We start from the raw sequence: 27,989 nt of genomic DNA, 5'->3' as shown, positions 1-27,989 counted from the left end.
TATACTGTAAGGGGGGGAAAAGCAGAGAAAGAAAGCCCAATGGTTTTTAAAGACACTATAAACTTATAAACATTTCTCTTGAGAGTAATGATAATTTTTATCTTTTGAAAATTCAACAATGCTTGTCCCAAATGCATAATTTGAAATCCTAGTTGTTTGTTTCTTTGTCCACGTTTTGTTTCAGAATTAGAAATATATCAAAAGTGACTAATTTTAAGTAACTGATGTTTTTTGTTTCTAGGCATTTGACTTACAAGCAATATGTCATAATATAAAATGATTGTAATAATGAACGCACAAAATACCCTTTAGAAGGTATTTTTGTTTCCAACTTTGAATATTAATTTCTAGCATTGTATCCAATACATATCCTAACACCTTTTGATTATGCTACTAATCATCTTTGTAATACTCAATACTCTCCTTGAAAAGGATACTAAAAAGCCTGAGGAAAGAATAATTTCCTTGAATGGGGTCAAAAGTTTAAATTTGAATTTCTATTTTTTTCTTATGTTTTATGAATTATTATTGTAAGCCTGCAAAAGACCAGGTTATGGATTGGAAAACTCTCGCACCCGGGTTTTAAAATACCAAATGATATGACCAGTTTTCATGTGCCATTCCTTTTTCTGTTAGCTGTATTATTTTGCTCATATTCTCTCTCTCTCTTTCTCTCTCTCTCTCTCTCTCTCTCCTCTCTCCTCTCTCCTCTCTCCTCTCTCTCCTCTCTCCTCTCTCCTCTCTCCTCTCTCCTCTTCTGGGTACTGTGTATTGAATCCAGATCAGCTTTATCATTGAACTACACCCCTTAGTCTTTTTATTTTATTTCTTTTAGTTTGACATAGGGTCTTGCTAAGTTGCTGACCCTCCTGCCTCAGCCTTCTGAGTTACTGAGAGTATAGGTGTGCCCCATGATGCCTGGCCTGTCAGTCTTACTCTTATATACTATTAATCATAACTTATTCCTGTCTTTTGAAAGAAACAGTGTGAAGTTTTCATGTCTAACATAGGAAAAGGAACAGAGTATATCTAACACGTAAAATAGCAACATTTTACTTTGGAAACCATTAATCTTCTGGTAGAATTATGATGTTCTTTTGCTTGTTAGATATTTATAAAGAACTAGCTCTTTTTCGTACATGGACCCACACTTAATTCACTGCCAGATCTACTTGGCTCTATCTTTAAAATTGTGATATCTTCTTTCCTCAATGATTACAGCAGCTTGCTACTGACAAGATGACCATACTCAATGAGTTTATTAATTAATTAGTGGCAAAAGCAAAGTAAAGCTTGCAGAAACAAAAGAAGTTATGTAAGTTCAGAGATTCTGTCCCCCACTCCCCCAAAGTATAGTTGAATTCTATTATTCTTGTCACATAGATTAGGCTTGTGACTGCATGGAATGAACATTAAAGGGTATTTATGTTCCAGAAATTTTTTCAAGTGACTTCTATGTGAGATGTTATTAGATGCTACAATATTGAAATGAAGAAGTGTTAAGATTGATGCTCTGATCTCATAGGCTGGTAAGAAGGCAGACATTGCATAAACTTATATGAAATATCATGGAAGCACGGAGAAGGGTCACTTAGCATTGTTGTCTAAGAGCTCAAGATATCTGCTGTGATGATATCTGTGTTAGTGATGAAGAGGTACATGTTATTGGACTTTTATAAGGAGCAAACAATTCATTCAATAATGACCTTTCCTTGTCCTTTGTATTTCTTGATACTATTGGTCTCTCAGGGAACAATTCTCAGGTTGATTCGTGGAGATGTTTTTCAAACCCGAACTCTTGATGTTTTCGAATCAATCAGAGTTGCAAGACAATTGCAGTTGCAGTAGGGTGAATTTCCAGACTAAATTCTTTCCAAAATACCTATAATAGCAGTAGTAGCTTCCTTCTCTTTGAGTGTGTTAGAGTTTCTATGCTGACTGGTATTTGGTATTGTATCTTAACTTTCTTGTAGCTGAGCCAACTGTTGGTGTAAATAATGTGAGCTTTTTTTAGAGGTCAGATAAATGGCTTCCAGACAGATTCAATTTTTGTTCAGGATAGTTTTATAATTTGACTTGTAATGCTTTCGAGTGTTCTGGATTTAAGCTCAGTTAGCCTGGGCTATGGATATATTCTTCCTCAAAATGTTTAGGTTACATGTGCAGGTTTTGTTTCCAATAACTTTGAGTTAAATTTCATTAATTTTACTTTTTGCCTTTAATGTTATTTTCCTACCTCTTATTCTATGTCTTCTCCATCTCCTGTTGATGTATTGAAGAGAGTCTTTGGGTGAAATAGTAACATATTTGCTTACTGAAGTTACTTTTTAGTAAAATAAAAGCATTATTTTTGTAAACTAATGTTTTATTTAGGTATGAGTGTTTTATTGAATACAATGTTTCTGTTAAGGTATGTGAAAAACTGTTTTTTTTACTTCATGTAATAAGTTTACTGGAAATAAAGTGGCATTTCTGGAACTCTTAAGACATTGAAGGAATTCTCATAAGCTTTTACTAAGGAGATGTTATTTTGGACACACTCTAGTTTATGGAAGTTGTTTCATTTCCTTTAAGATTATGCATCCTTTTAATCTTAGAGTCTTTGGGAAGTGAGTGTTTTGAGTTTTAAAGAGTGTTAAACCATAAATCTATAATAAGAGTAATGTTTCTTAAATTTTGAATTACAGGTCATTTGATCAAGTCAGTCTGTAGTGTGTGTGTGTGTGTGTGTGTGTGTGTGTGTGTGTGTGTTTATTATGAAATTGTAAGCAATCTTATTTTTTACATCCTTTAGACAAAAATGCTGACAATATAATCCTTTACTGTCCTAAAATGGAAGCTTCATAAAACCTTAGCTGTCCTGAGAATAGAAGTATATCTTGCTTAGTGTGTGAATAGTATACTTCTTAACTTGTTGGCCCAGAGCAAACTTTACTGGTACATAGGTAAATCTCCAGTGTAGATAGATACCTCCTAGAAGTTTGGAATATTGTTCATGTCCAGTGTGCTTTTTGGCAGTATATTCTGAGTAGGCCAATATGTCATATATTTTCATATATAATGGGGGCTTATTCAGAATTTGTTTTGAGTTTTTCTTTCTACTCTAAGATTTCACCAGTTTCATGACCTGCTAATAAAGATAACCTTTCTGAGTTTTTCACAATATCTTTCTAAATTCAAATTTTAAGGACTCAGCCTTTCTTGCATTTTAATAGAGAACACTAGTCAGGGGGTCAGAGAGCTTAGGTTATGGTTGTGTAGGCTCTTTGATTTTAGTCAGGTAAGGCTTTAATTTCCTTATGTACAAAATAAGGGTTGGGGTGTTTTCCAAGGTTTTTCTCAAACTCAGCCATTATCAAGGATATCTTCTTCTTGGATCTCCTAAACTATTATAGTAAGATTTATGTATTTTTCTTTCTACTCTCAAAGAAACTCCATGTATTCCATATCTCAGGTACCTGTGTGAATTCATCCTGAAACACTGAAGTTGGACTATGTCTTCCACATTTCTCAACATTCTCTAAACTATTGTATTTTCCCTTTCATTCTCTAAAAATATGTTTATCTTGTCATAGGGTCATGAGATATTGCCCTTCGTGAATTCAACAGAAGACCAGAGAATACCTTAATGATGTCCAAGTATTATCATCTGCCCTTATTAAGAAAGTGTTCACAAATCTGAAAGTGTGATTGGATTAATTTAACAATTTCTTGCCACACCGTTACCCCAGAATTCGCTCTGCTTGCTTTGTTGGTATAGTTGTTTTTGAAACATGGATAGAAAGAACTATTTCATTGGGTGCCATAAATAGGGTTCAGATAGATATTCCCAAGCCAGAAGAATGGGATGGAGCAAAAGTGATATAATTTCTTTTTTTCAATTTTTAATTTTTTAAAATACACAACAACCATGGACTGCCTTAGAATCCTTATTACACATATAGAGCACAATTTTTCGTATCTCTGTATATAAAGTATGTTCACGCCAACTTATGCAAAGTGATATAATTTCATGGAGACATTCATTGGCTCTCTTGGGGCAGGAAATATTTGTTAACTGGTTTACTCTGTCTTTAGTATGCTTTCCATAAATATTTGTGGAAGGAATAAATTAAATCCCACTATAGTTGGTCTATTAGTCTTTTTTCCATTACTGTAACAAAATACCTGTGCTATTTAGCTCATATTTTTTGAGGCTAAGTATCCAAGATTGGCCACTTCCGTGGCTGCATCACATCATGGCAGATTGCATCATGATGTAAATGTGTGGGAGTGAGCAATCATATGGCAAGACAGGAAGCTAGATCTTGGGAAGGGGCTATATTTGATCTTCTGTTACAACCATCTTATGAGAACTAACCAGAGTCACATGACAACAATATTAATTTCTTCTGTTCGCAATACCCCAGTGACCTCCTACCACTTGATCTGCCTCTCAAAGTTCCTAATCTCTCACATTACCACACTGGGGGCCAAGCCTCTAACTCTTGAACCCTTGATGGACAAACCACTTCCAAACCATAGTGCTGCTTAAATAGAATGAAGAACTTATTTAAATCTTAAATTTAGGGTCTCAGAGCACATGCAAGGAATGGGGACCAGTATAGTATAGTGGCAGAAACCTAGTCAAATAAAATATTGTGGAAAGAACTAGGATTTTATTTTTTATTTTATTTTTGTGGTGCTAGAGATTGAATCCTGGGGGTTCACTCATGCTGGACAAGCGTTCTACTATTGAGCTCTATCTTCAGCCCAGAACAGAAATTTTTACCTGGAAGGTTAGAAGGTTTAGTGGGGTGAATAATTCATGTGTTTACTTTAATTCTTAAGTATAGCATTTATATTCACGGGGAACTTCTACAGCTTTGTCAGGTACTCTTTTTATGTGAAACTTGAGATCTTCAAGTATCCTTTGGATTGCACCTATAAGAAATGCCAAAGAAGGAGTTTCTGAAGGAACAGGTACTTACTTGAACCTGATCTCTGTGTTTCATGTGAGTCCATGATTCTCATTTTGAGTTTTACTTCAAAAGGATCATAGCATGCTAACTGTTTCACAAAGAATAGTGAAGTGAGCAATGTCATTGTCTGTCTTTGCCAAAGAGGTAAAACTTTTAGAGCTGAGAATATAAAAAAATTTAAGATTATCAAAAGATGGAAATAATTTTATATTTTTATTAATAAGAGACAAGTAATGGAGATCACAGAAAAGTTATAGTAGGTAAAAGAGATGGCTTTGAGTGAAGTGAAGAAAAAGTCCTTTAGAATATCATTGTGAATTGTTTGGATTTATATTATGGAGAGTCTTCTAATATATCAGTAACCTCCGATAGAGCATTTTCTTCAGTAACATCATACCAATGATCCATAACAGCCATCCTGGGCCTATTTATGTGTAGGGGAAACTTAGCACATTTCAGAGCCTTGGAGAGAATAGATATGCATAGCAATTAGTAAAATCATTTTATATTCTTAAATATTTAAATCATTTGTTCAGCAAAGTGAGGGAATTTAAATATTATTACAAACATGTTTTGGATCTTTTGAAATTAGCATTTATTGAGGGAGAGATGCATGATTATATTAAGAATTGATGTTTTTAATGCTATGATATAAATATCATGCTGTTGGGTGATTTGCTTTGGAAGAGCAGAAAGGAAAGGAGACTGGGTCTTGAAGAATTAACTTTGAAGCACAGAAAATACAATTGGTGGGTACCTAGAAATAATAGGAAGATTAACATCCTCATCTATAGACTTGGACAAAGGTTGCTTTCTAATGGAGATATTAAAAATTTGTCAAACATTATTCAAAGTCAGGATATTAATTTTTCAAAATGGGGAGTGTAGAGTTGATAAAAATAAGAGTGTAAGAGTTGGTAAAAATAGTGATAGATCTAAAAAAATGATGTATCAATCTGGAGTGAAAGTTTGTATAGACATTGAATGTGGACCGAGGAGAAGGTTTGGGAGATACACTTCAGCAATCTTCATCCCAACAGTGGCCAGAAGAATGGAACATTCCTGTGATTGTGGTCTGAACATTCCTGAGGTGTAGATGACATGCTAGATTGCCATTAGCATGGTGCCATTTACGTATTATTTTATAAAACAGATTCCCTCTTTGTTCTGATTTCCATTTCATTAAGCAACATTGACTATAATGTGCCTTCCATCTTGTTCATTCCACAGGGAGGTCAATCACTGACTGTGCTGACACGAGCATTCTGATCCACATGGCAGTTAGGGTTCTCATCATAAACTAAGGTGGATAATTGAATGGTGTTTTAGTTTGTACATTAGTCTCTTGTGAGCTTAATGTCTCTCTGATGCTTAAAGATGACTCTATTCAGAATACCTAAAAGAAAAGAAATTCTAGTTCTTAAGTTTACAAAGCTGAGATTTATACCTGGATGATGGATTATAAAGATAAATACTGTCTTTTGCCTACCAGCTGATTTCAAAATAGTATAGCTTCAAGTAGACTTGTAGAAGTCAGTTGTGGTCAGAGGAGACATATATAAGCATAATTGAAAAACTGTAGGTAGTCAAAGTTTGAGACAGTGCAAAGAAGGAAGATGAGGCAGATAAACAATAGTAATATTAATGATAAGTGAGATATATAAGGGCAGAAGGCAGGTTGTCCAAGGGTCTTTCCCTTTGAGTAGAGGAGGTTTGGTTCATATTTTAATGTCATTCGAAGTGAAAGGACATAGCATTTGCATTTCTTATGGTAAAACCTCATTTATTTTTTCATGATTACTTTTCTATGAGTTGAATCTCATTTTCTTTCAGATTCAAGCTGGGTTTGTTGCCCATTAATCTTGGTCTTTTTATATTTAATAGTATAGTTAAAGATCATTACATAACAGCATTATATAATGATTGAGGACATAGTAACCATCCATCATGACTTTGGTGTGTCTGTATGTGTGTGTGTGTGTGTGTGTGTGTGTGTGTGTGTGTATATATCTTCCTATTATTTTGTGATAAGCCTATCTGTATAATACCACGTTGTATTTCTCTAGCACAGGTTGACTATCCTTATCCAAAATGCTTGGGGCCAAAAGTGTTTCATATTTTGGAATATCTTCATAGACTTTACTTTGAACATCTCTAATCCAAAATCCAAAATGCTCCAAAGTTTGAATGTTTCTGAGTGCAGTATTAATGCTCCAAAAGTTTTGTGATTTTAGGCATTTTAGATTTTGTTGTTACATATTAAGGATGCTCACCTTGAATGAAATTGCATAATTATAGTGATTGAGAATGGATTTGCCTACAGTAGGCGCCAAACTTTAATTTCTTAAAGGAATCCTTAGAAAACCCTTTTGATTAAGTATGTTTACTTTCTTAGAATATATCCCTATCTTGCTTTTATCAAATTTTCATGACTCAGTGACATTTTGGCTTTTTAAGAACTAGGTGAAATAAAAGTAATAGCACTTGTTTTTTTTTTTCCTCCTCTCAAATGAAGAAACTAATAGCGTTATATTCGGCTCTTCATCATTTCTGGTGCTTTACTAATGTTTAGGGAAAACTCAGTTTGTGGCTTTAGCTTTTACTCTCTGATCCATTAATAGAAATGTGCTATTGAATGGTAAAGGATTTTTTCATTGTTTTTCATTACATAATTGTTATAATATTGTTTGTCAAATATCTGCTCATCCGTTTTTAATCTGCCTCACTTCTGAATTCTATAACTTTATTTTAGTTAAGAAGTAGTTGGAGTGTTTTATTTTAGTTAAGTAGAAGGACTGATAGAGTCAGATCTATTTTCTAATCCAATTCTGCGATTTGAATGTAGAGATGTAAGTATTTTTTCCTCTAGTTAATCAAACTTCTATTTCATGTCTTTTCATAGGAAAAACATATAAGCAATGAAGAAGAGCACTTAAGGAGGATGGAAGAAGCCCGACTGCATCTCAAGGATCAACTTCTTTGTCTGGAGACTGAACAGGAATCCATTCTTGGTGTGATAGGAAAAGAAATTGATGCAGCTTGTAAAACTTTTTCCAGGGACTCGATGGAGAAATTGAAGGTAATTATGAGTTCTCATTGTGACTTAAATTTTCAGTTAGTTTCCTAATTCTAATTCTAATTGTATTGTAATATATGGTTACATAGTAGTCACATTTTTGTTCTGGAAAGTTTTAAGAAAACAAAATAGCTTCTTGCATTTTTAAAGAATAAATTATACCTATAATTTACAATATAATTATACCTATAGAATAAACTATACCTATTGCTATTGCACTGTCATAGTGACAAAAAGTGTGGTGTTATTCATTGAATTACCTATGTCTTACTGTTTTATGAGAGAGACATCAGTTCTGACTCAGGAGAATATCCTTGGAGTTTAGAAATCTGAGTTTAAAATTTTTCATTATCAAAGTGTTATGGTTTAGAAATGAAGTGTCCCCGAAAAATTCACGTGTGAAACAATGCAAGAAGGTTCAGGGGAGAATGATTGGGTTGTGAGAGCCTTAACCCAGTTAGTGAGTTAATCCCCTGATAGGGATTAACTGAGTGGTAACTGAAGTGGTAGGGTGTGGTTGGATGTGGGAATTGGGGGTGTGGCTTTGGGGTATATACATTTTGTATCTGGAGAGTAGAGTTTCTCTCTGCTTTCTGATTATGATGTAAGCTGCTTCCCTCTGCCACGTCTGCCATGTTGTTCAGCCTTACCTTGAGACCCAAGGAATGGAGCCAGCCTTCTGACTGAGACCTCCAAATCCATGAGTTCTTAAATAAACTTGTCCTCTACAGTTGTTCTGGTTGGGTTCTTTTAGTCACAGCAGCCAAAAAGCTGACAAAAACACATAGGCTGATTTGTTATTAGTATATTATTTGCTACCATCCATTGAGTTCTGTATTACAGGTTCAATGGAAAGTATGGTATATACAGTATTTCTCTTAACCCCTAAAACTACCCTATCCCTTAGGTAGTCGAATCCAATCCACTGTAAAGGAGAGAAAACTGAACCTGGAGGGGTTAAATAACTTGCCCTGTCCATCCATCTAGTCAAATGCTAATCTAGGACTTCTAACATTAGAGGACTAACTCTGGATCCTAAAAACATATCCACTGTGCTATCTGTATTTGGTTTGCTTTTTCTATGTTTTAAGAGGAGTATTGCAGCTCACTTTGTAGTTGTAGTGAAAAAAGTAAATATTCAAGTGATTATGGATGTTTTGAATTCCTTGAAGGGGAGCGCTTCTGTCAAATTTAGTTCTGGTCTAAGGACTTAGCATTTGCTCTTACCTCTAGGAAATCACCAAGGGGTTTTGTTAGAGATAAAATTGGTTATTTGGTAGTTCATAGTTCTGTGGGAGAAAGGCAGAAGAATCATGTGGAAATTTTCACAAAAGGAATAATTTCAATTCTTTGTCATTTTCTTGATTTTTGAAAAATATTGCTAATGAAATTCATCTACTTATGTACCAGATGACTACAGAAAAATGAGCTTGAAAAATGTTCTGGAGAATGTTGATATTTCTAATTTTTATAGGTGTGTATATAAAGTCACTATATTATTTATTCTACTTAATAGATGCATATAACATTTGAAAACTTTAGGACATATGATTAAATCACTAAGATTATAAAACATTTAGAAAATTATCTGAATTAAAGATATCTCATTCTCATAGGTCAATCGTTGATAATTCCAGAGCTCAACTAAGTAGATTTAGCTATACTTCATGTCTTTATTTATGTGTCTTCCCATAACACTTGATCTAAATATCAATTCTATTGTAAAGCATGAAGAAGATGGGTTTTGGATTAAGATAGATGTAGGTTCCAATTGACAGTAGTACGTCACAAATTTCTAATGTATGACTTTGAATCTGTTATGTAATCTGTCTGTACTCTCTAAGAATTTATATCTCCAATTGTAAGTTGGCTCATTATGAAGTTAATGTAAGATGACATATAAAGTTATATACCATAATATGAAATATTTTACACTAGGTAAATACTACGGTGACAATATTAGTATTAATGTCAGCTATTGTTGTATAGTATCTTTTTTGGTAATGTATTCACATATGCACATGTCTATTCTTTATCATTTTGTAGTGAAAGGTGTGTTGTAGTGCTCTTGCCATGACAGACCTTGATGTTTGTTTATGAATGATGACATCTTGATATATAAAAACAGTGGGGTATTGAATGTGTTCTGTGTGCTGGACATTGTGCTAACTCTTATTTTGCTTGATCTTAACCTTGGCCTTATCTGATAGTTAGTCTACTTTACATATATTCGCAGCATAGGAAAATTAAGCCACCACTTGCAAGTGGTCAATGCTGTTCTTTTAAACATGAAATGATATGTAAATCTGTGAAGCATGTCACAGAATATAAATGTTACTAATATTCTTTATATCAGATTATTGTTTATTTCAATTTTGAGCACTTTAGGTTAATGAAGATTTAATTGAGATATATGACATCATTGAGTGAAAAAGTATATTATAATAATACTTTTAGAGAAAAATCTACTTCTAATACTCTTTCCTATTATAATCCATCACAAATAGATGTTTACAAATATTCATCAGTAGACTAGATATTTAAAGGGAAAGAAAACACTGAGAAGTAGGGTGATTGGCAAGAATTGTACAGAAAAGGCAGAGAGGGCCTAAGAGTAGGGCGAGATTTAGATAGAAAGATGGATAAGAGAGAGAGGCTGGTTATAAAAATACAGCACTTTTGCATATGACATAGTCACTTTATGTGTATGTGTTTTTCCTGTGTCAAAATGAATTAATGTATGATATTGTGATACAGGAAGTTAATGTGCACACACACTAGGTGGTATGAAAGTATGCAAGAATAAGCATAGACATCTCTTTACATAGAGATTAGGATATATTCAAACAAAATATCTAGGAAGAGATAATATCACATGGTTCAAAGAAAGGAGGAATCTGAAAAAAATTGTGTTTGCAATTATAGAGTTATTGACAACCTTTGAGCATTGCTTTACTTTATTAGTAAGACAAAACCAAATGGCAAGGGATTTTATAAATGAGTTGATATGAAGAAAAACAGGGCAACTATTAATTAATGAATTATAGAGTTTTGCTACAGTCATGAAATATGTGAACATATTACCAAAAAGATACTATATAATAATAGCTGACATTAATACTAATATTGTCACCTTAGTATTTACTAAGTGCAATGAAGCAATATTTGCATGAGGTCATGTCTATGAGTTTTGAGGTTTTGTCAGCTTTTTCAAAGGACTGATGAGACAAAATGGCCATCAGAGTATTGAAGAAGGGTAAATGTGACAAAGAATTGAATTTCCATGTAATTACATATAAACCTCTTCAAAATGCATTTTGTGGAACAAGACTGAGGAAAAAGATACAAACAAAAGTGAAATAAATTGGCTCTCATCAAGGTTGCTGTCCATGAAAGATTACATGGAATCAGCTTTCAGAGAACCTAACAGTGATAGCTCTTGATAGTTGATTTTTTTTCATGTTTCTATATTTAATCTAAAGGCATTTAATAAATGGTGGTTTGGAATTGCTTGAGTTCTTTTTACTAACTACTTCTTTTTTAAATCCTTAACTTTAGTGATTATGCTTTTGGATATTATGGTGAAGAATTTCATTTATGCAAGTTCATGTCTGAGAAAATCCATTTCTAATACTCTTTCCTCTTTTTTGTAGGTTTTATCCTCTGGTCCTGATATTCTCTATGACCCACATCGCTGGTTAGCAGAAAGCAAGGTAATTATTCATGCTTATCCTAAGTTTATCATAATATTTATGAACTGTAAGGCATCCTATTTGGCTTATTCATATATTTTGTCATATAACTGACAGTTTGTCATGATTCATTCTAGGAAAGGTGTCAGTGCAATACATTAAGAAAATTTTATGTTTCTTATTTTAACATTTAGAAATTAGCCAAAATATAATTTGGTTTTTTGGGGTAAGCACAAACAGTCTGGCAGCTCAATATGGCTCAAGCAAATATTCTCACCTTGCTGAGTAATTCACAAAATGGAGAGGTGTGAACTTGATATTCTGAAGATGACTTCCCTTCCTCATGAGTCTTTGGCATTATGATTTGAGTTTAATGGAAGGTAAGCAAAAACAAATGGGACAATTTTCAAATTTTATAGAAAAGGTTCTACTACATTGTGGGATAAGTATCAGCTACCTTAATATATCAGATCAACTTGCAAGTTCATTTATTAGGATTTATGGGATATTAAGACCATTTAGTTTTTAGTACCTACTTGAAGTACCAACTCTTATGCATTTGCACTCCTTTTTAGTCTAGTTTCCCTTAGTTTTAAGATACTAATATCAAAAAATATTTCATTTAAATTCTATAAGAAAGCCACCTATACTACAAACTTCAACAATTAAACTCCGATTTAGGATTTTATTATAAGAAAGAACCTTTAAGTTTTGTCTATTATCCTTATTTTAAAAATAAATGAGGTCTCAGAGAAGGAAAGTGACTTGTGCATTGCCATGTAAAGAAAGAAAAACCAAATTACCTGACATATCTGAGTCACAATTAATATCTTAACCACTATACATACTGCTATCTAAAGTCTTTGTTCATTCACAAGATTCATTAATTGTATAATACTTTGTGTCACACTGTGGATATAAGGACTAGCAAGCCATGCACTTTGCTCTCATATAGTATAATAGGGAAAACTCAGATGTAAACACATTTTAAAATATTTTAGTGTGCTGTATTGTTATAGACATGTCACCATTGAAAAAGGAACATAGGACAAGGAAATATCTTTGACATTTGTACTGAGATGGCCGTGGAATATGATGTTGTAAGCATATTCTTAGAAGCTGTATTGGAAAAGAGCAATGTTTTAAAATTGGTCCAACCAGGGCTGGGGATGTGGCTCAAGCGGTAGCGTGCTTGCCTGGCATGCGTGCGACCCGGGTTCGATCCTCAGCACCACATACCAACAAAGATGTTGTGTCCGCCAAGAACTAAAATATAAATATTAAAAATTAAAAAAAAAATAAAATTGGTCCAACCAAATATATGTAGAAGTTCTGCACTTGGCTAGTTATGGTAGAACAGTGGCAAGAAGATAAAGAGTATTTGAGTAATTACAGATGATGCACTGAAGTTGTTGAGTGAGGAATAGGTGGGAGGCCATGCAAAGATAGAAGTCACCTTTGAAGGCCAGCTCTGCATTAGACAAGTCTCTTCAAACAGAAGAAAGAAACAAAGAACATTTTTGATAAGAAAATAACAGTATTATAATTGAATACTAGAATTTATCTTACCTCATAAATTTTTCTTTACAAACACTAATGCTCTGCTTCCCTAACCATTTTTGATAGAAATAAATGCAAATTTGTATTTTTGTCACCTGCATAGCAAATTTAGAATATATATGTTTTGCTATCTCAGTATTTTTTGGCCAGAAACTTCTGTTGTGCATTAATATAACATTTCTCTTCTTTTTCCCAACTCTGCAATTCTGACAACAAGAGCAATGTACTTGGAATTTTCTTTCAAGTTAAAATCTTTATCATTTCTGAACAGAAAGCTTTCACTGCTGTGGTTCAGTTAAATTATGAGAGCCAGAGATGACTCTTAATCATAGCTCTTTAATTTGGGAGCTAGCAAGCAGTTTTCCCTTATCATTTAATGGGATTGAACTTCTGATCAGACCAGTTTTAATACTGCATGAGACAACTGTTCTTTCTACACTGTAAAAGGCTGTGATAAAAAAATACCATCCTGACCAACTGACTAAGGAGGAATTGAATCTATTTACTAGAAAGATGGCTTAGGTTATTGATGGGCTACAATACTGTAATTCCCATGAACTATGACTAGACAGCTCTATAAGTATTGAAGATAGGATCTCAAATCAGAGGACAAAAACTATATGGAAAGTAGAATTGCTATTCAGCTAGTCCATGCTGACATCTTGCAGTATTGGAAGGACCTCTGAGAGGGCATTTGGTAATTGTTTTCATAAATCAACTAAATGAATTTCTTCTGTTAGTGTTAATTCTAGAAGAACTGGAGTATTGGGTGGGGATTTTATCACTGTTGCTTTGTTGGCAGTGGTGACATCACATAAAACGTGAAGTCTACCTGAGAGTTGGAACAGGTTCAGAGATAAAATAACCAATGAAAGGTCAGGATAAGACATTACAGGAAGGAAGAAGGTAGAGATGGTTGTTAAAAAATGCCAGGCAAGGAGTTCCTGTAGATTAGGGATGTATTTTTGTCATAAATTCTAACAAGGCATGTAGAGGTCAAATTTGATTTAGATTAACTAATAACGAATAACTACAATCTCTTAGAGACTTCGTGACAAGAGATGGGCATAAAAAGGAGTAAGACATGGTCCTGCTTCCTGGGAACCAACTTTATTTAGGAAAGGCAGACACATATGCAGACAATTTTACTAAATTTTAAGAACTGTGGTACAATTATGCTGATGCTACTGCAGAGGCTGATAATGCTGATGAATCTTGAAGTATGGTACATAGAAAATTATTTTAGGAATGGCATGGAAGAATAGCATGATAAATGCAAAGAAACCCAAAGTGCTTTGGCAAGAGTAGAATATCAAAGGGTGAGACAGAGAAGGGGAAGAGGCCACAGGCAGAGAGAGGGATTATGTTTGTAGACAAGTGTATTGTCTGTCATTTTTAGGAGCTTGGATTTAGATCTGCATGTTGTGAAGAATCACAAAGGAGCTTTGAACAAGTGAGTGACATGCTCATGTTTATATTTTTGAAGGATTACCCTGATAGTAATGTGAAAGGCAGATTAGAGGTGGTAAGATTTGAGGCAGGTAGACAAGTTAAGAGGCTTTTCCCATAGACTGGGTGAGATAGGGTGACACTCTTTATTAAGGATTTTTTAAAAGAGATTTAAAAACAAGCAAAGATGGGAGTAAAATTTTGGTGATAACTTGCCAGTGATGATTAATGTTATGTCAGAGGGTGCTGGATTTTTAAGCCAAACTAGAACACTCTAGGCAAGGTTGGTATTCAAATAAATGGGGACGCACAGTCCTAGGGAGGCAAACTAACAAAGGCATTGAATGAGATTCTGAGGCAAGAATTTGTATCCAGAAAGTTCAATTTGCACTGGAAAGTCAAAAGAGAAGCAAAGACACAGGCGCAGATCAGAATTTAGATTCAAATTGTAGAAATAAATGGGAAATAGCTTAAAGACACTCACCGTGAGACAATGGGGACAGCTTCCCAAATCTAGAGTTAACAGGCACTCTCTCAGGATGGAACCACATGGCACCTAAAAAGAATCACAGTTTATCCCACATCTTAAATTACCATTTAGTGATACTGAATAAAGAAAGGCTGATGTCTTCTACACAGGTAAGATCCTCAGTGCTCTCATTTTCACATTTAATTCTAGGACACCAATATTAATTACTTTCTTAAGATGCAAACAGGTGAATTTAATATACTTCTTTGGCTATAGAAAGCTATATTTTTCCTTCTTGGTCTTCATCCCATTGTATAGAGTCCTCATTTACTCTTTTTTCCTTAGTCTGTAAGATTTTCCTATTCCTTATCTTTTTAGCCTATAACTGCAATGCCAGGCTAATGGCTCAATAAATGTTTTTTTTTTTTTTAAGTATCTATCTGTATCTGTCTATCCATTCATTTTTCCACTCAAGTTGCTTCCTCAGATTAAATATTATAACTTAATATTATAAATAAAAATATTTGACTTCAACAAATGTTCTGCTTCTGGAGATTGCTTTTATTTGATCAGAGTTGTAAACTTGAAGATTATGTGGACAAGAAACACACAACTTGTTTGGGGAGTTTTCTGTATTATCCTCTGCTATTTTCCCTAGGGTTCACACTTTGTACTATAACATGTTCAGGGCATCGATAATCATTTTCATTTCCTTCCCATAAAACTATGACAGCTTTTGATATCATATTGTTTGACCTCAGTTTGTAGATAGGAAAACTGAGGCTTGGGCAGTGTTGAATTTTACTTGAGGACATAAAACTAATTAGTTACTGAGAAGAGTTTTGAGCTTGAGTTTCTGAACTCTCTGCCATTGCTTCTCTCTCCTAGATATGTAAATTAGACTTGAATATAAACTTTACATTTGTTAATATTGTCATTTTATAACATGGGCATTTTTAAACAGTCATTGTGTGAGAAATATTAGACCCAGTGTGTTTAATTGTTGAGGGATCTGCATAATCATTTTTGTAGTCATACAGAAAAGAAAATATTGTACTTGGTATCTTGATTCATTTGTTGAAAATATGCTTTAGATGTATACATGGAATATGTTCAATTTGAGAAAGTTTTATATTTTAAATATGTAATATTTAAATGGAACTATTTTTGCAATTTTTCTTATTCATAACTAATTAAAATGTAGGGAGAGTATTTACTTAGATTATAATTATATTTTTAGGTTAGCATGAATTTGATGGGTTAGTTTTGTTTTGGTGACCTAGAACATTCTTAATAATTACCATTCTCACTTTCTCTGGTTCTTATGTAAGCATTTTTTCCCCCAAAATTATTTTTAGAGTTTTGATGAAGGATGCATAGTTGTTAACACAGCAAAATTATGGGTCCTAATATTTTTGCTAACTCTCTAAGTTGTAATCTTTTTATATGAGTTTTCTGTTTTCCTTGGTTTTTAGTTCTCTGTCATTCTATAGTGACTGTATTATTATGCTGAATTTTAGTAGAGAATTCTCACAGATTAAAACATCATTGTGATAGTTTTACTAGATACTTACAAACATTCCTACTTGGTTGTAAGCTGTCAACAATGAAGGTAAAAAAAAATTGCTTTATTTTGAAATTATCTGTTTTGGTTTATTTAGCAGTGCTTGTTGATATAGTTAAATAAATGAGCCTATTATATAATCTGTAAAATGCTCCTGTGAGCCATTAATAGAATGGTTTTTGCTCTTTGATTAATAGCCTTGTCAGCTAATTATTATTTGGAATTGTTAAAGTTATTCCTGTACTGTGTTCCAAGCTGCTTCTCCAAGATTCTTAATGAAGATATTTATCTAGTAAATACCGATTCTCATAATTGATTATTGGTTGATTAAATTTCTGTAAATTGATATTTTGTTTTGGATTAATATATTCTACATATCTATTCAATTTGTAACAAGAATGTAACTATAACCTATTTTTATTCTGTTTAATAATGAAGTAATGACTTCATAGGTATAAATTAAAGGCTATATTTTATTAGCCTGCCTCGGCTGTGATAACAAAACACTCCAGGCTGGATGGCTTTAACAACAGACATTTATTTTCTCACAAATCTGGAGGCTGAAAATCCCAGATCAAGGTGCAGGTTTGGCTTTTGGTGAGCTGTCTTCCTGGCTTGTAAAGGGCCAGCTTTTCTCTCTGATGTCACTTGACTTTTGTTCTGTGTGCTCTTTAAGAGAAAGAATTATGGTATATTTTCCTCTTCCTATAAAGACACCCGAACTGTCAGATTAGGGCCTGACCCTGATCTGACCTTTATGACCTTCATAAAGATACTATTTCTATATACAGTCACACTTTGGGTTTTCAGTGAAACCCAAATTTCCTATATGAATTTTTGGAGGATACACCTATCAAACCCGTTTAATACTTTGTTTCAGGGGTAGTTTTTCATTGTTGTTGCTTACTGTTTTATTTTGTTTTTAGGGAAACCAAATTGATTATTGTTAGAAAGAAAGAAATATGTTGTTTCACTCTTACAACTCTTAGCAATAGTAACCACCCGAGGTTGTTAATAAAGGTTAGAGATTGGGATGGTGCAGGTGGAATAGTGCCGAGGAATGGAAAATGTGAACTTGTTTTTTGCATTTGCAATTAAATCCCTAAGCAAAAACAGATTAAGGCAAAGGATTGAAGCACTCGATCCGCAGGGATTCATTTTGTTTTTATTACATCAATTATAAGAAATTGAATTGGTAGTGAGTGAACATTTAAAATAGCAGGCAATTACATAATTATGATATGAAATTTGTTTTTATTTTGAGGTATCAGATGATCTGATAAAACTATGGTTTCATTCTCATGTGATAGAAAATGGAGCTGAGAAGAATCTTGTACCTGATCATATTAGTAAAGTATATCTACAGTATAATTGGGCATGGTCCCCTACATTTTTTATTGATTCCCAGTGTTGAAGGGGGAAATGTTTCTTTCATTTGTTGTGTTTTATAGAGCAGATTTCATAGAAATGGATATGATACTTGAATCCACATGTACTTCAGAAAGATAAAATAGTTTAAAAATAGTCTGAATGAGTGGCATATGTCTAGAAAAACAGTACTTTCTCCTTTCTTGGTTTTGTGCTTCTCACCTGGCACTTGGAGCTATTTACTTTTACCATAGCTGATGCAAACCAATCCAATTAAATACTAAATTATTACCTAAACATGACTTGTTTTCAGAGCAGCTGGTCTTCCTATTGATAGGAGGATGAAAAAACTGACTTCTGTTTTACCTTTCTTACAGGGTCTCTTCTGTAGGCTGTAGCAAACATACCCTTTATCAGTTTGTATTCTATTTGATACTTTTTAAAAAAGTGCATTCTTTTGGGCTTATGACTTTTAAATGCCTTTATCCTATGTAAATATATTCAGTTTACCAAAGTTATTTTATTCTCTATCAAATGGTAATAATTACCACCATTTGCTAATAAATCAATTTAATATTCTGACATGTAATCATTCTTTATAACATTAAGTAATACCTGATCTCAGTCCAGTGCTCCCAGAACTAATGTATAGTGTATTTCCATTGCCAGTGATTTAATCTTTTTGAAAAATGTACCTTATTCTCCAGGCATTTCAATTTTGAAATGTGAATATGAGGATTATAGATTTGCCTTTTGTCCAGCTTCCCCAATTTCTGAAGCACAATGGTTAATATCTTGATCCTTGAAACTACTTGGTGAAGTAATTTAAAAGTCTCAAAATTGGTTGAACAGAATCAGAATCTGTAGCTTTCAAAATTCCACCTGAAAGCCATTATTTAGGACTGTGCCTGAAGGATGTAAAGATACTGGGGTCTGCATATGTGCATTCTTTTAGCCTTTCTTTGTAGGTGTATTTTTGTAGTTCAAATTAATAGTGATCATATTCTAAATGTGTTACATCGGAGTATTTATTCAGCTTTGTTAAGATACTCATTCTAAAAAAGTAATTGGACTTTTTATTTTCAAAACATCACTTTCTGTTTTTGTTCCTCAAACAGAAGGTGCTCTATCTCTTTATGAGAACTTAACAGCATCTCAGTTTTCATTGAGTTGCAAGTATGGGATCACGGCTATGTGCTGAAATGTGTACTAGCTGTGGTGCATCCATCTATACATGCCAGTCCCCTTGGAGTTTCATCTGATAATGTTACGACATTCCTGAAGAAAGTATTGAAGATTTAAATTCTTTGCAAGTATAAATATGTGTATGTATTTATGGTGCGAAATTCAGCAAAAGGTCTTGGCTGTCAATATGTCTTTTCCAGATACTAGATATAATATTTCTTTTCCCCCCTGCATTTTATTAATAATATGATACTCACTGGGGCTCTTTGGATTATTTTCTTGATGAGATGGCAAGATTTGGTGAGGTGAACAAAAGTCATGGTCTGTAGATTCAGATTGTGGTTTAATGGTAGAAGAAGGTAGGAAGAGTGTAAGTTTCTTCTTATTTTTTTTCTAGTTAATATCAATAAATAAGTGACAATAACATTCAGAATCATTTTCCAAATGATCTATATCTAAAAATACTAGTTAAATAGTAGAGAATAATTTGTATCATATAATTCATTGAATTCATTCACATCTTAAAGGATTTTGACAGTATAGAAGTAAGCAGAATAAATTCTGAATGTTTACATTATCTCTCTTTCTACTCCTCTCTCCTTAGAAATAATCACTATCAACAGAATGATGTTCATATTTTAGTCTTTTTTTGGTTAGATAGAGGGAGCTGCAGTTAATTTTGATAAGACATGTGTTTTTTATTGTAAAATATACTTGATCCTTTCTTTCTGACACTATTTGATATTGAGTATATCCATTTTGTTGGTTTTTTTTTTTTTTTTGGACTTTCTATTCCATCACCCCAGACTTGAGTTTTCTTTTCATCTTTGCAGCCCTTTTTCTGTTACTTTCAGGCTTCTGTTCATATTTTCTAAACTCTTAAGTATTTCTGTAGTCACTCTCATTGGTTTCTCTTATTTATTCTGCTGATTCTCCCTGAATGGCTTGATGATTCTTTAGTCTGTATTTTTTCTTCAGGTCATTTATGCTTCAGATCCATATATTATTCTTCTAACTATCTGTGCTTCTGTGTTTCATAGGCTCATCAACTCCAACATTTTCCAAGCTAACATTAACTTCTTTCACTCTTAAATATTTGTTTCTTCTAGGTTTTCTGTTTTACAGCTTTATAAGCTAGAAATTTGATCATCAGCACTGATTTTCTTCTACCTTTTCCATAACTTGTGGGCATCTTCAAATCTCAGATACATAGTTAGGATTTGGATCTACAGTGTACCCCAAAGGCTCAGGTTTTAAAGGCTTGATCCATAGTACACAATTTTCAGATGTGGCACATGATTGAATCATGAGGACTTTGACCTCATCAATGGATTTATCCATAAGTGATAAGTGATACATATTTGATGGCATTATTGGGAAGTGGCACACATGTAGACTGTGGGGCCTAGGTGGAGGGGGTAGGTCACTGAGGGCATGCCCTATATATATATCTTGTTTCTGGCTTCCTCTCCCATTCCTCCAGTCCCTGTATCTGTTGTCTGTGTGTCTGTCTGTCTCTTTTTCTCTCTTTCTGCTTTCTAGCTGCCATGAACTGAGCAACTTTCTCCTGCCACCCCCTTCTGCCTTGATCTTCTGCCTTGTCTTAGGCCCAAAACCATGGCCCTGGCCAACCAAGGACTGAAACCTATGAAACCATGAGCCAAAACAAATCTTTTTGTCTTGATGTTTCTCATATGTGTATTTTTTTTTATTTCTTATTTTTTATTTGTTTTGGACACAGGGATGGATAGCTTAGCTTACTAACTCACATACTTTGGTTCATTCCTTACAGTTTTCATTGGCTTGAAGTATTATAGAATTATAGTAATTTCTTGATTTCCAGCCTCCCATATTTTCTCTGCTCTGTGTAGAGTACACTTTAAGGAGCATACTTTCTGAACTACAGTCTCATTTGCCCAAAGGAGGATGATGATATTTCACCACACATTCAACTCAACTCCTTTTTCCTCATGTTTCAGAAAAAGGTACAATAGGAAAATCCCTGCTTTTATCAGGCAGGGAATTGCCCATGTTTTCTGTCTTATGGAAACTTAACTTCTTCCTATTTCCATGAATATTTCAAAGGGAATATTGAGGAACAAAACAGGCTTTATTAAATGTCTTAATCTTAATTGGATTTCACAGCCCAATTGAAGTTTGTGACTTCTGTATTTATCGAGTGACATTTGAATGAGACAGAGGTCGACAAATTGCATAGCAGGTACTAATATCCAGATCTCTGTTATTCAGGGAAGTTTCATTTTAGCTTCATTTCCCTAACTTCTGTATCTTTTTACCCTTCCTGTTATGGTGTTTAAGTAACAGCTAAACTGAGGTAAAATTCAAATATCCTAAATTCTTTTCTAGTATTATTCAATGGTTTTTAGTGTAATGACAGTTATATAGCCATCAGCACAATGAATTTTAGGAAACTTTTATCACCCAAAAGAAAATCACTATCCCTTTGATTGCCAATCTGTGCTCAACTACATTTCCAGTCCTAGCCAACTATGGATCTTCCTACTCTATAAATTTGTCTATTCTGGAATTTTACATTAGTGATATTTTATGATTTGCAGTCTTTTGTGGTTGACTTCTTTCATTTAGTAGAGTATTCTCAAGGCTCATTCATGTAATGGCATATAACAGTACCCTTTCTTTTGTTGCCAAATAATATTCCATTATTTGCATATATCTAATTTTATTTATCCATTTATCATTTGGTGAATATTGGGTTGTTTCCATTTTTTTTACACTGTTGTGTCTATGTTGCTATGAATATACTTGTATGAGTTTCTACAAGACATATGTTTTCATATACCTAGGAATAGAATTGCTAGGTTGTATGGTAATTCTTTGTTTAGCCCTTTGTGGAACTTTCAGATTGTTTTCCAAAGGGTCTTTATACCCGTACATTCCTGCCAGAAATATGAGTTCCAGTTTCTATTCATCCACACTAATAGTTGTCTTTGATATTAATTTTTACCTTGCTATATATGAAGTGGAATTTCATGGTGGTTTTCATTTGCATTTCCCAATGGCTAACCAAGTTGAGCTTCTTTTTATGTCCATATTGTCTACTTGTATACCTTCTTTAGAGAAATGTCTTTTAAGATTTTATGCCTGTTTTAAAAATTCTATACTGACTTTTTACATATTCTACATATAAGTCCCTTAACAGATATATGGCTTAAAAATATTTTCTCTCATTTAGTAAGGTGTCTTTTCTTTTAGTGAATATAAATCTTTGAAGCACAAGATTTTTTATTTTGATGATGTTCAATTTATCAACTTTTTTCTTTTGATGCTTTTGATTTTATTTCTAAGAAACAGTTGTCAAACCAAGCTTACAAAGACCTATGCCTGTTTTCTTTTGAAAGTTTTTTAGTTTCAGCTCCTTTATTCAGGTATCTTGGATTAATTCTTCTCAACATTGTTTTGTATCACTGTTTTTTGCTTTATTTTCTTGTGGTGCTAGGGACTGAACCAAGGGCTTTGTGCTAGCTAGGCAGGTGCTTTACCACTGAACTATATTCCCAGCCCATGACAGTGCAGTGTTTTAAAATTTTTCTTCGTATAGGTTTTGCTCTTTTCAAAAGTTTATTGGCTTTTAATTCTTTTTTTTTCCCTTACATACTGGGCATTGAACCCAGGGGCACTTAGCTGCATCCCCAGTCCTTTTAATATTTTTAAATTTTGAGACAGGTTTTCACAAAGTTGCTGAGACTGGCCTTGAACTTGCAGTCCTCCTGCCTCAATTTCTTGAACCGCTGGGATTACAAGCCTGCACCACCATACCTAGCTTGTGTTTTATTCCTTTGTTGTTATTATAAATATGCTTCTGTTTTTGAATTTTATGTTTTGATCTCTCATTGCAAATCTATAGAAATAATATTTTTAAAATAATGAATTTATATACTGCAACATGCTGAACTCTTTTATTCTAATAGGTTTTTAAAATAAAGTCATTTGAGTTTTATATATGGGCATCCCGTCTGAAAATCGAGATTTACTTATTCCCCCTCCCTTTCCCTCCCCTCCCTTTTTCTTCCCTCCCCTATTCCCTATATTTGGGGAAGTGTTATTTAGGGAAACAATCATATAACTTAGCCTGATGTTGCTTCTCATAGTCTGCTTCACTCAGTATATATCTCTTTGTGGTGACACTCAGTATATACATCTTACTGTGATGAGGACCATTTAGATTGTTTAAAATGAAATGGAAAATGAAGGGTAGCCTTACTCAGGAAAGGTCCTGAGATATGATTGTCTCCTGTATAGAAGTATTTCCCCCACATTCACACTTTAAATATTAAATATATTTGAAGATAGAGTTTCCATGGGAAACATTTGTCTTAACTTTCCTGGCCTATTTTTTGGGGGGAATGGGGTACTGGGGATTGAAATCAGGGCACTGGATCACTAAGCCACATCCCCAGGCCTATTGTATATTTTATTTAGAGACAGGGTCTTATTGCTTACTACCTCACTTTTTGCTGAGGTTGGCTTTGAACTTGAGATCTTCCTGTCTCAGCCTCCAGAGCTGCTGGAATTATAGGTGTGCAACACTGTGCCTGGCTCTGGCATCTTAATTGAAGGAACATGTTGATTTTTTTCCCCTGAATCCTATAGTTAATCTCTTTTACCTGACTTCATTGAATGTATGGAGATAGGCATTTTAGATATAATAAGTAGGAATTTTGTCTTTAAAAAAATCTATGAAATAAAGTGGTTCTATTCTGGGATTTTTTTTTATCTTAGATTTTCTGAAAAGTTTCTAATCAACTTTTAACTACTACCAACATTCATGCAAAATAAAACATGGTTATATACAAATTTTGCTTAAATTTTGTTTATTGTCTCTGTTCAGATTATCAGATGTTACTTTATTTTTCCCTCATATTTTGAAATGCACTGTTTTAGAGTTTTGTTTTGTTTTCTGAAATATTAGATGTAAATGTTATTTTTTTTTAGACTAAACTTCAGTGGCTCTGTGAGGAGCTGAGAGAGAAAGAATCCAGAGAGAAAAATCTTCGACAACAGCTGATTCTCTGTAGACAACAACTCCGAGATCTGACTGAAAACAAGGAATCTGAGCTCCAATGTCTCTTCGAACAGATAGAAAGGCAGGAGCAACTTCTGGAAGAAATAAATCTGGAGAAGAGAGGTGTGTCAACTGCTTTTGTTCTTATTTTTTCTTTATATTCATGGAATACTACAATTGGGAAAATGGTACTTGTACTACCCCTAGCTTGGACTGTTTCCAAAACCATCACCTTTTCTTATCTCTTGTCTTCTAACCTTTCTTCATTTCTAAGACTAAAAGAGGAAACTCTGTTGAGCCCTGAGAATTTTCCTGCAGCCACCAGTGTCCTTCCTCTGTGCATTGCATTTGTATCTACTCGATGATTTCAGGTATTAATTTGGGAAGACATTCTTCTACCCAGATAAAATGAGGACATTTGCATTTGTTTCCATTAGTTCATTAAACAAATATTTATTTTTTTCTTATATTGTATTAAGGCATCCTAGTGGCTGAGAATACATTAGTGAATAAAGGGGAAAAAAAACTTACCCTAAGCTAAGTAGCTTACTGTAGGAAATAAATATAATAAATAGGCAAACATATAACATATTAGAAGATTGTAATCAAATATGTGAGAATATAAGTGTAAGAAGTAGAATTTGGGAGAATAGTAGCAGGATTTGATATGTAGGCAATATCTAATTTTAAAAGTTAGCCAAGAGACTTGGATTATTACTTTTCTACTTTTATAGTAGGGATCCATCATGATGAGAAGAAAAAAAATCAGTTATATGTAGAAATCCTGAGTGTATCCTGTTTTGTTGAACCTAAACCATTGTTTATTGTGAACTCTGAAGAAGCTTTTTTTTTCTGTTTGTGTGATACTGAGGACTAATACAGATGTGCTCTAACACTGAGCTATACCTTCCGGCACTTTTTTATTTTTATTTTTATTTTAAGTCAGGGTTTTACTAAGTTTTCAGGGCTGGCATTGAACTTGCAATTCTTCTGCCTTAGCTTAGTTACTGTGTGTAAGAGGCTTAATATAGTGCCTCAATAAGAAAATCCAAACTTTAACATATGATAATCCTTTTGAAATAAATGTTTCATTTTTCCTTTTAAAAATTAGGGTCACTGTCTTGCATGTGCCACTTAGAAATTGCTTTTTATTATACTACAGTGATTAGTTTTTGATTTCAGGACCACCATATATAGTGTTAGAATTTTGAGGAGTTAAAGAGTCTTTTAAACATAAAAGTAATCACACACGCACGCACACACACACGTCACTGTGTACCGTATTAAAAACTGAAAGTAAGAATTTTAAAAATGTTTTTGTTTGAAGTAATAACTACAGAGTCATTCTGCATTAATATAAAAAATTAATAAAATTAGTTTTCAGGATGATAACTAGAAGAGTCACCTTGTTTAGCACTTTTGCAAATCTCTTTAGTTGGTGGCATAAATGAAAACAAGTTAGATTCTCATTTTTCCTCTGTGTTATATCTGTTTTTATACTAACATATTCTGTGACCTCTAGAAAAACTGTTCTTTACATTTTTTCATATTATGAGAAATTGAGTGTTAAAAGGAAAATCGTGTCTTACTAGTGTTGTTGAGGGATATTGTACAGATTCTAGGCTACATTTTGAGAACTGTTGCTCTAGGCAGTTGAATGATAGAAACAAATTGTACCAGTAGTAAATGCTCCTTTTTTTAAAATTACAGTACATTAACATCTAATTATCAAAATTATAGATAAAAGCTATGTGGTCACACATTATGGGTTACTCCGTATTTAACAGTAGATTAGAACTCAGTTTTATTTTCAGTCGGTATTATTAATATTATCATCCTGCAAATAATTTCTTTGCATAAGGATAACTACAATATATATTATAAATACATGAAATTGTCGGTGGGGAGAAATACAGAAGAACCAATTGTGTACTTAGATAATCAATGTCAAATTGTGAATGTTTTAGAAGGTAGATCTATAAAGTTTATTATATCAGTATGATTGCTTTTATTCCTATTTTTTGATTTAATGGTAGTTTTTCATTGGTTTGTATTCTTAGAACATTTTAATTCATTACACATCTTAGAATTAATTTTTCAGGTTTTAAAAAGATCCACTGGTGTTTTGATATGATTATGTTGAATATATAAATTAATTGGAGGAGAAAGATATCTTAATATTGAATCGTCTAATCCATGAATATGGAATATCTATTTATTTAGGTGGTCTTTAACTTTTTTATTGTTTTAAACAATACAGGCTTGAAAATTTTTTTAGATTCATTTTTATATTTTTTTTTGTGATTTCAGATGATACAAAAAGGGTATTTAAAATTCTCAAAAATTCCAGATTTTATTTCTAGTATTTTGAAATATAACTTTTAATATTAATACTATAGTTTGGAACTTTGCTTTCTTCTTTTGTTTGTTCTCTAGTGTTTTTTGTTGTTGGTGTTATTTTTGATGATTCTGTAGTACCTTGTGTTTTCCTAGTACATAGACACATCACCTGCAAATAAAAACAGTTTTATTTTATTTTTCTCCCTGCCTCAATCAACTAATTGAGATTGCCTGTTATTAGTAAACAAATCGTGCATTCTTAGGATTAATTCAGTTTTATCACATATATTTTGTCTTATGTATGTCTAGGTTTGGCTTATTAGTTTATGAATAATCTTTTTATCTGTTCATGAGGAATATTTATCCTTTCATTCCTTCTAATATCGTTATCTGATTTAAATATCAGTGTAATGATATGGCCTTATAAAATAAATTTTGATTTGTGTTTTTTATTTTTGAAGAGACTGCCAGAAAGATTGTATTGTTCTTTTAAATTAATAAAACCATTTAGGCCTATAGTTTTTGTTTTAGGGAACCTTTTTATAGATTTAAGGCTATTCAGAAATTCTGTTTTTTCTTGATCATTTTATTAATATGTACCTTTCTAGAGACTTGTTGATTTCATCTAAATTGTTGACTTTATTGGCATAAATTTTTACAATGTCTCTTTTTAATCCTTTTATTTTTTGTTAGATCTGTTTGATGATTTTTACTATATTCCTGATATTGATATTTCCCCCTCTTTTCTACTTATCAGAATTGTTAAGGGTTTAATTGATTTTTTGTTTTTTAGTATTTTCAACAAAATAACTGAGTTTTTTCTATTGTTGATTTTTTAACATTTTATCGCTATTTATTTATTTATTTATTTATTTTTGGTACTGGGGATTGAACTCAGGGGCACTTAACCACTGAGCCACAGCCGAGACCTTTTTATTTATTTCTTCTTTTTTTAATTGATTTTTTCAAATAAATGCCAGTGGAATTCATTACAATTCATATTATACATATAGAGCAAAATTTTTTTATCTCTGGTTGTATATGAAATATATTCACACCAATTCATGTCTTTATAGATGTACTTTGGAGAATGAGGTCCATCATATTCCACCATCATTGCTAACCCCCTGTCCTCTACATTCCCCTCCTACCACTCTGCCTTATCTAGAATTCATTTATTCCTCCCATGCTCCCCCTTCCTACCCCACTATGAATTAGTTTCCTTATATCAGAGAAAACATTCAGCATTTGGTTTTTTGGGATTGGCTAACTTCACTTAGC

General features: G+C 33.1%; 1 protein-coding gene across 4 annotated transcripts in view; it reads left to right on the top strand.

Moving 5' to 3' along the window:
• Nucleotides 1–27,989, top strand: part of Cep128 (centrosomal protein 128) — a 407,740-nt gene that overhangs the window by 147,844 nt on the left and 231,907 nt on the right. For all 4 annotated transcript variants that reach the window (XM_040274764.2, XM_078050644.1, XM_040274765.2 and 1 more), the window contains exons 18-20: nucleotides 7,864–8,040; nucleotides 11,691–11,750; nucleotides 24,299–24,491. In XM_040274764.2, coding sequence (XP_040130698.2) covers nucleotides 7,864–8,040; nucleotides 11,691–11,750; nucleotides 24,299–24,491 — 430 coding nt within the window. The remainder of the gene's footprint in view (nucleotides 1–7,863; nucleotides 8,041–11,690; nucleotides 11,751–24,298; nucleotides 24,492–27,989) is intronic.

Source organism: Ictidomys tridecemlineatus, chromosome 5 (assembly GCF_052094955.1).
Source record: "Ictidomys tridecemlineatus isolate mIctTri1 chromosome 5, mIctTri1.hap1, whole genome shotgun sequence".
Taxonomy (NCBI): domain Eukaryota; kingdom Metazoa; phylum Chordata; class Mammalia; order Rodentia; family Sciuridae; genus Ictidomys; species Ictidomys tridecemlineatus.
The sequence above is the reverse complement of the archived record's forward strand: the minus strand, read 5'-3'. Positions and strand labels throughout refer to the sequence as shown.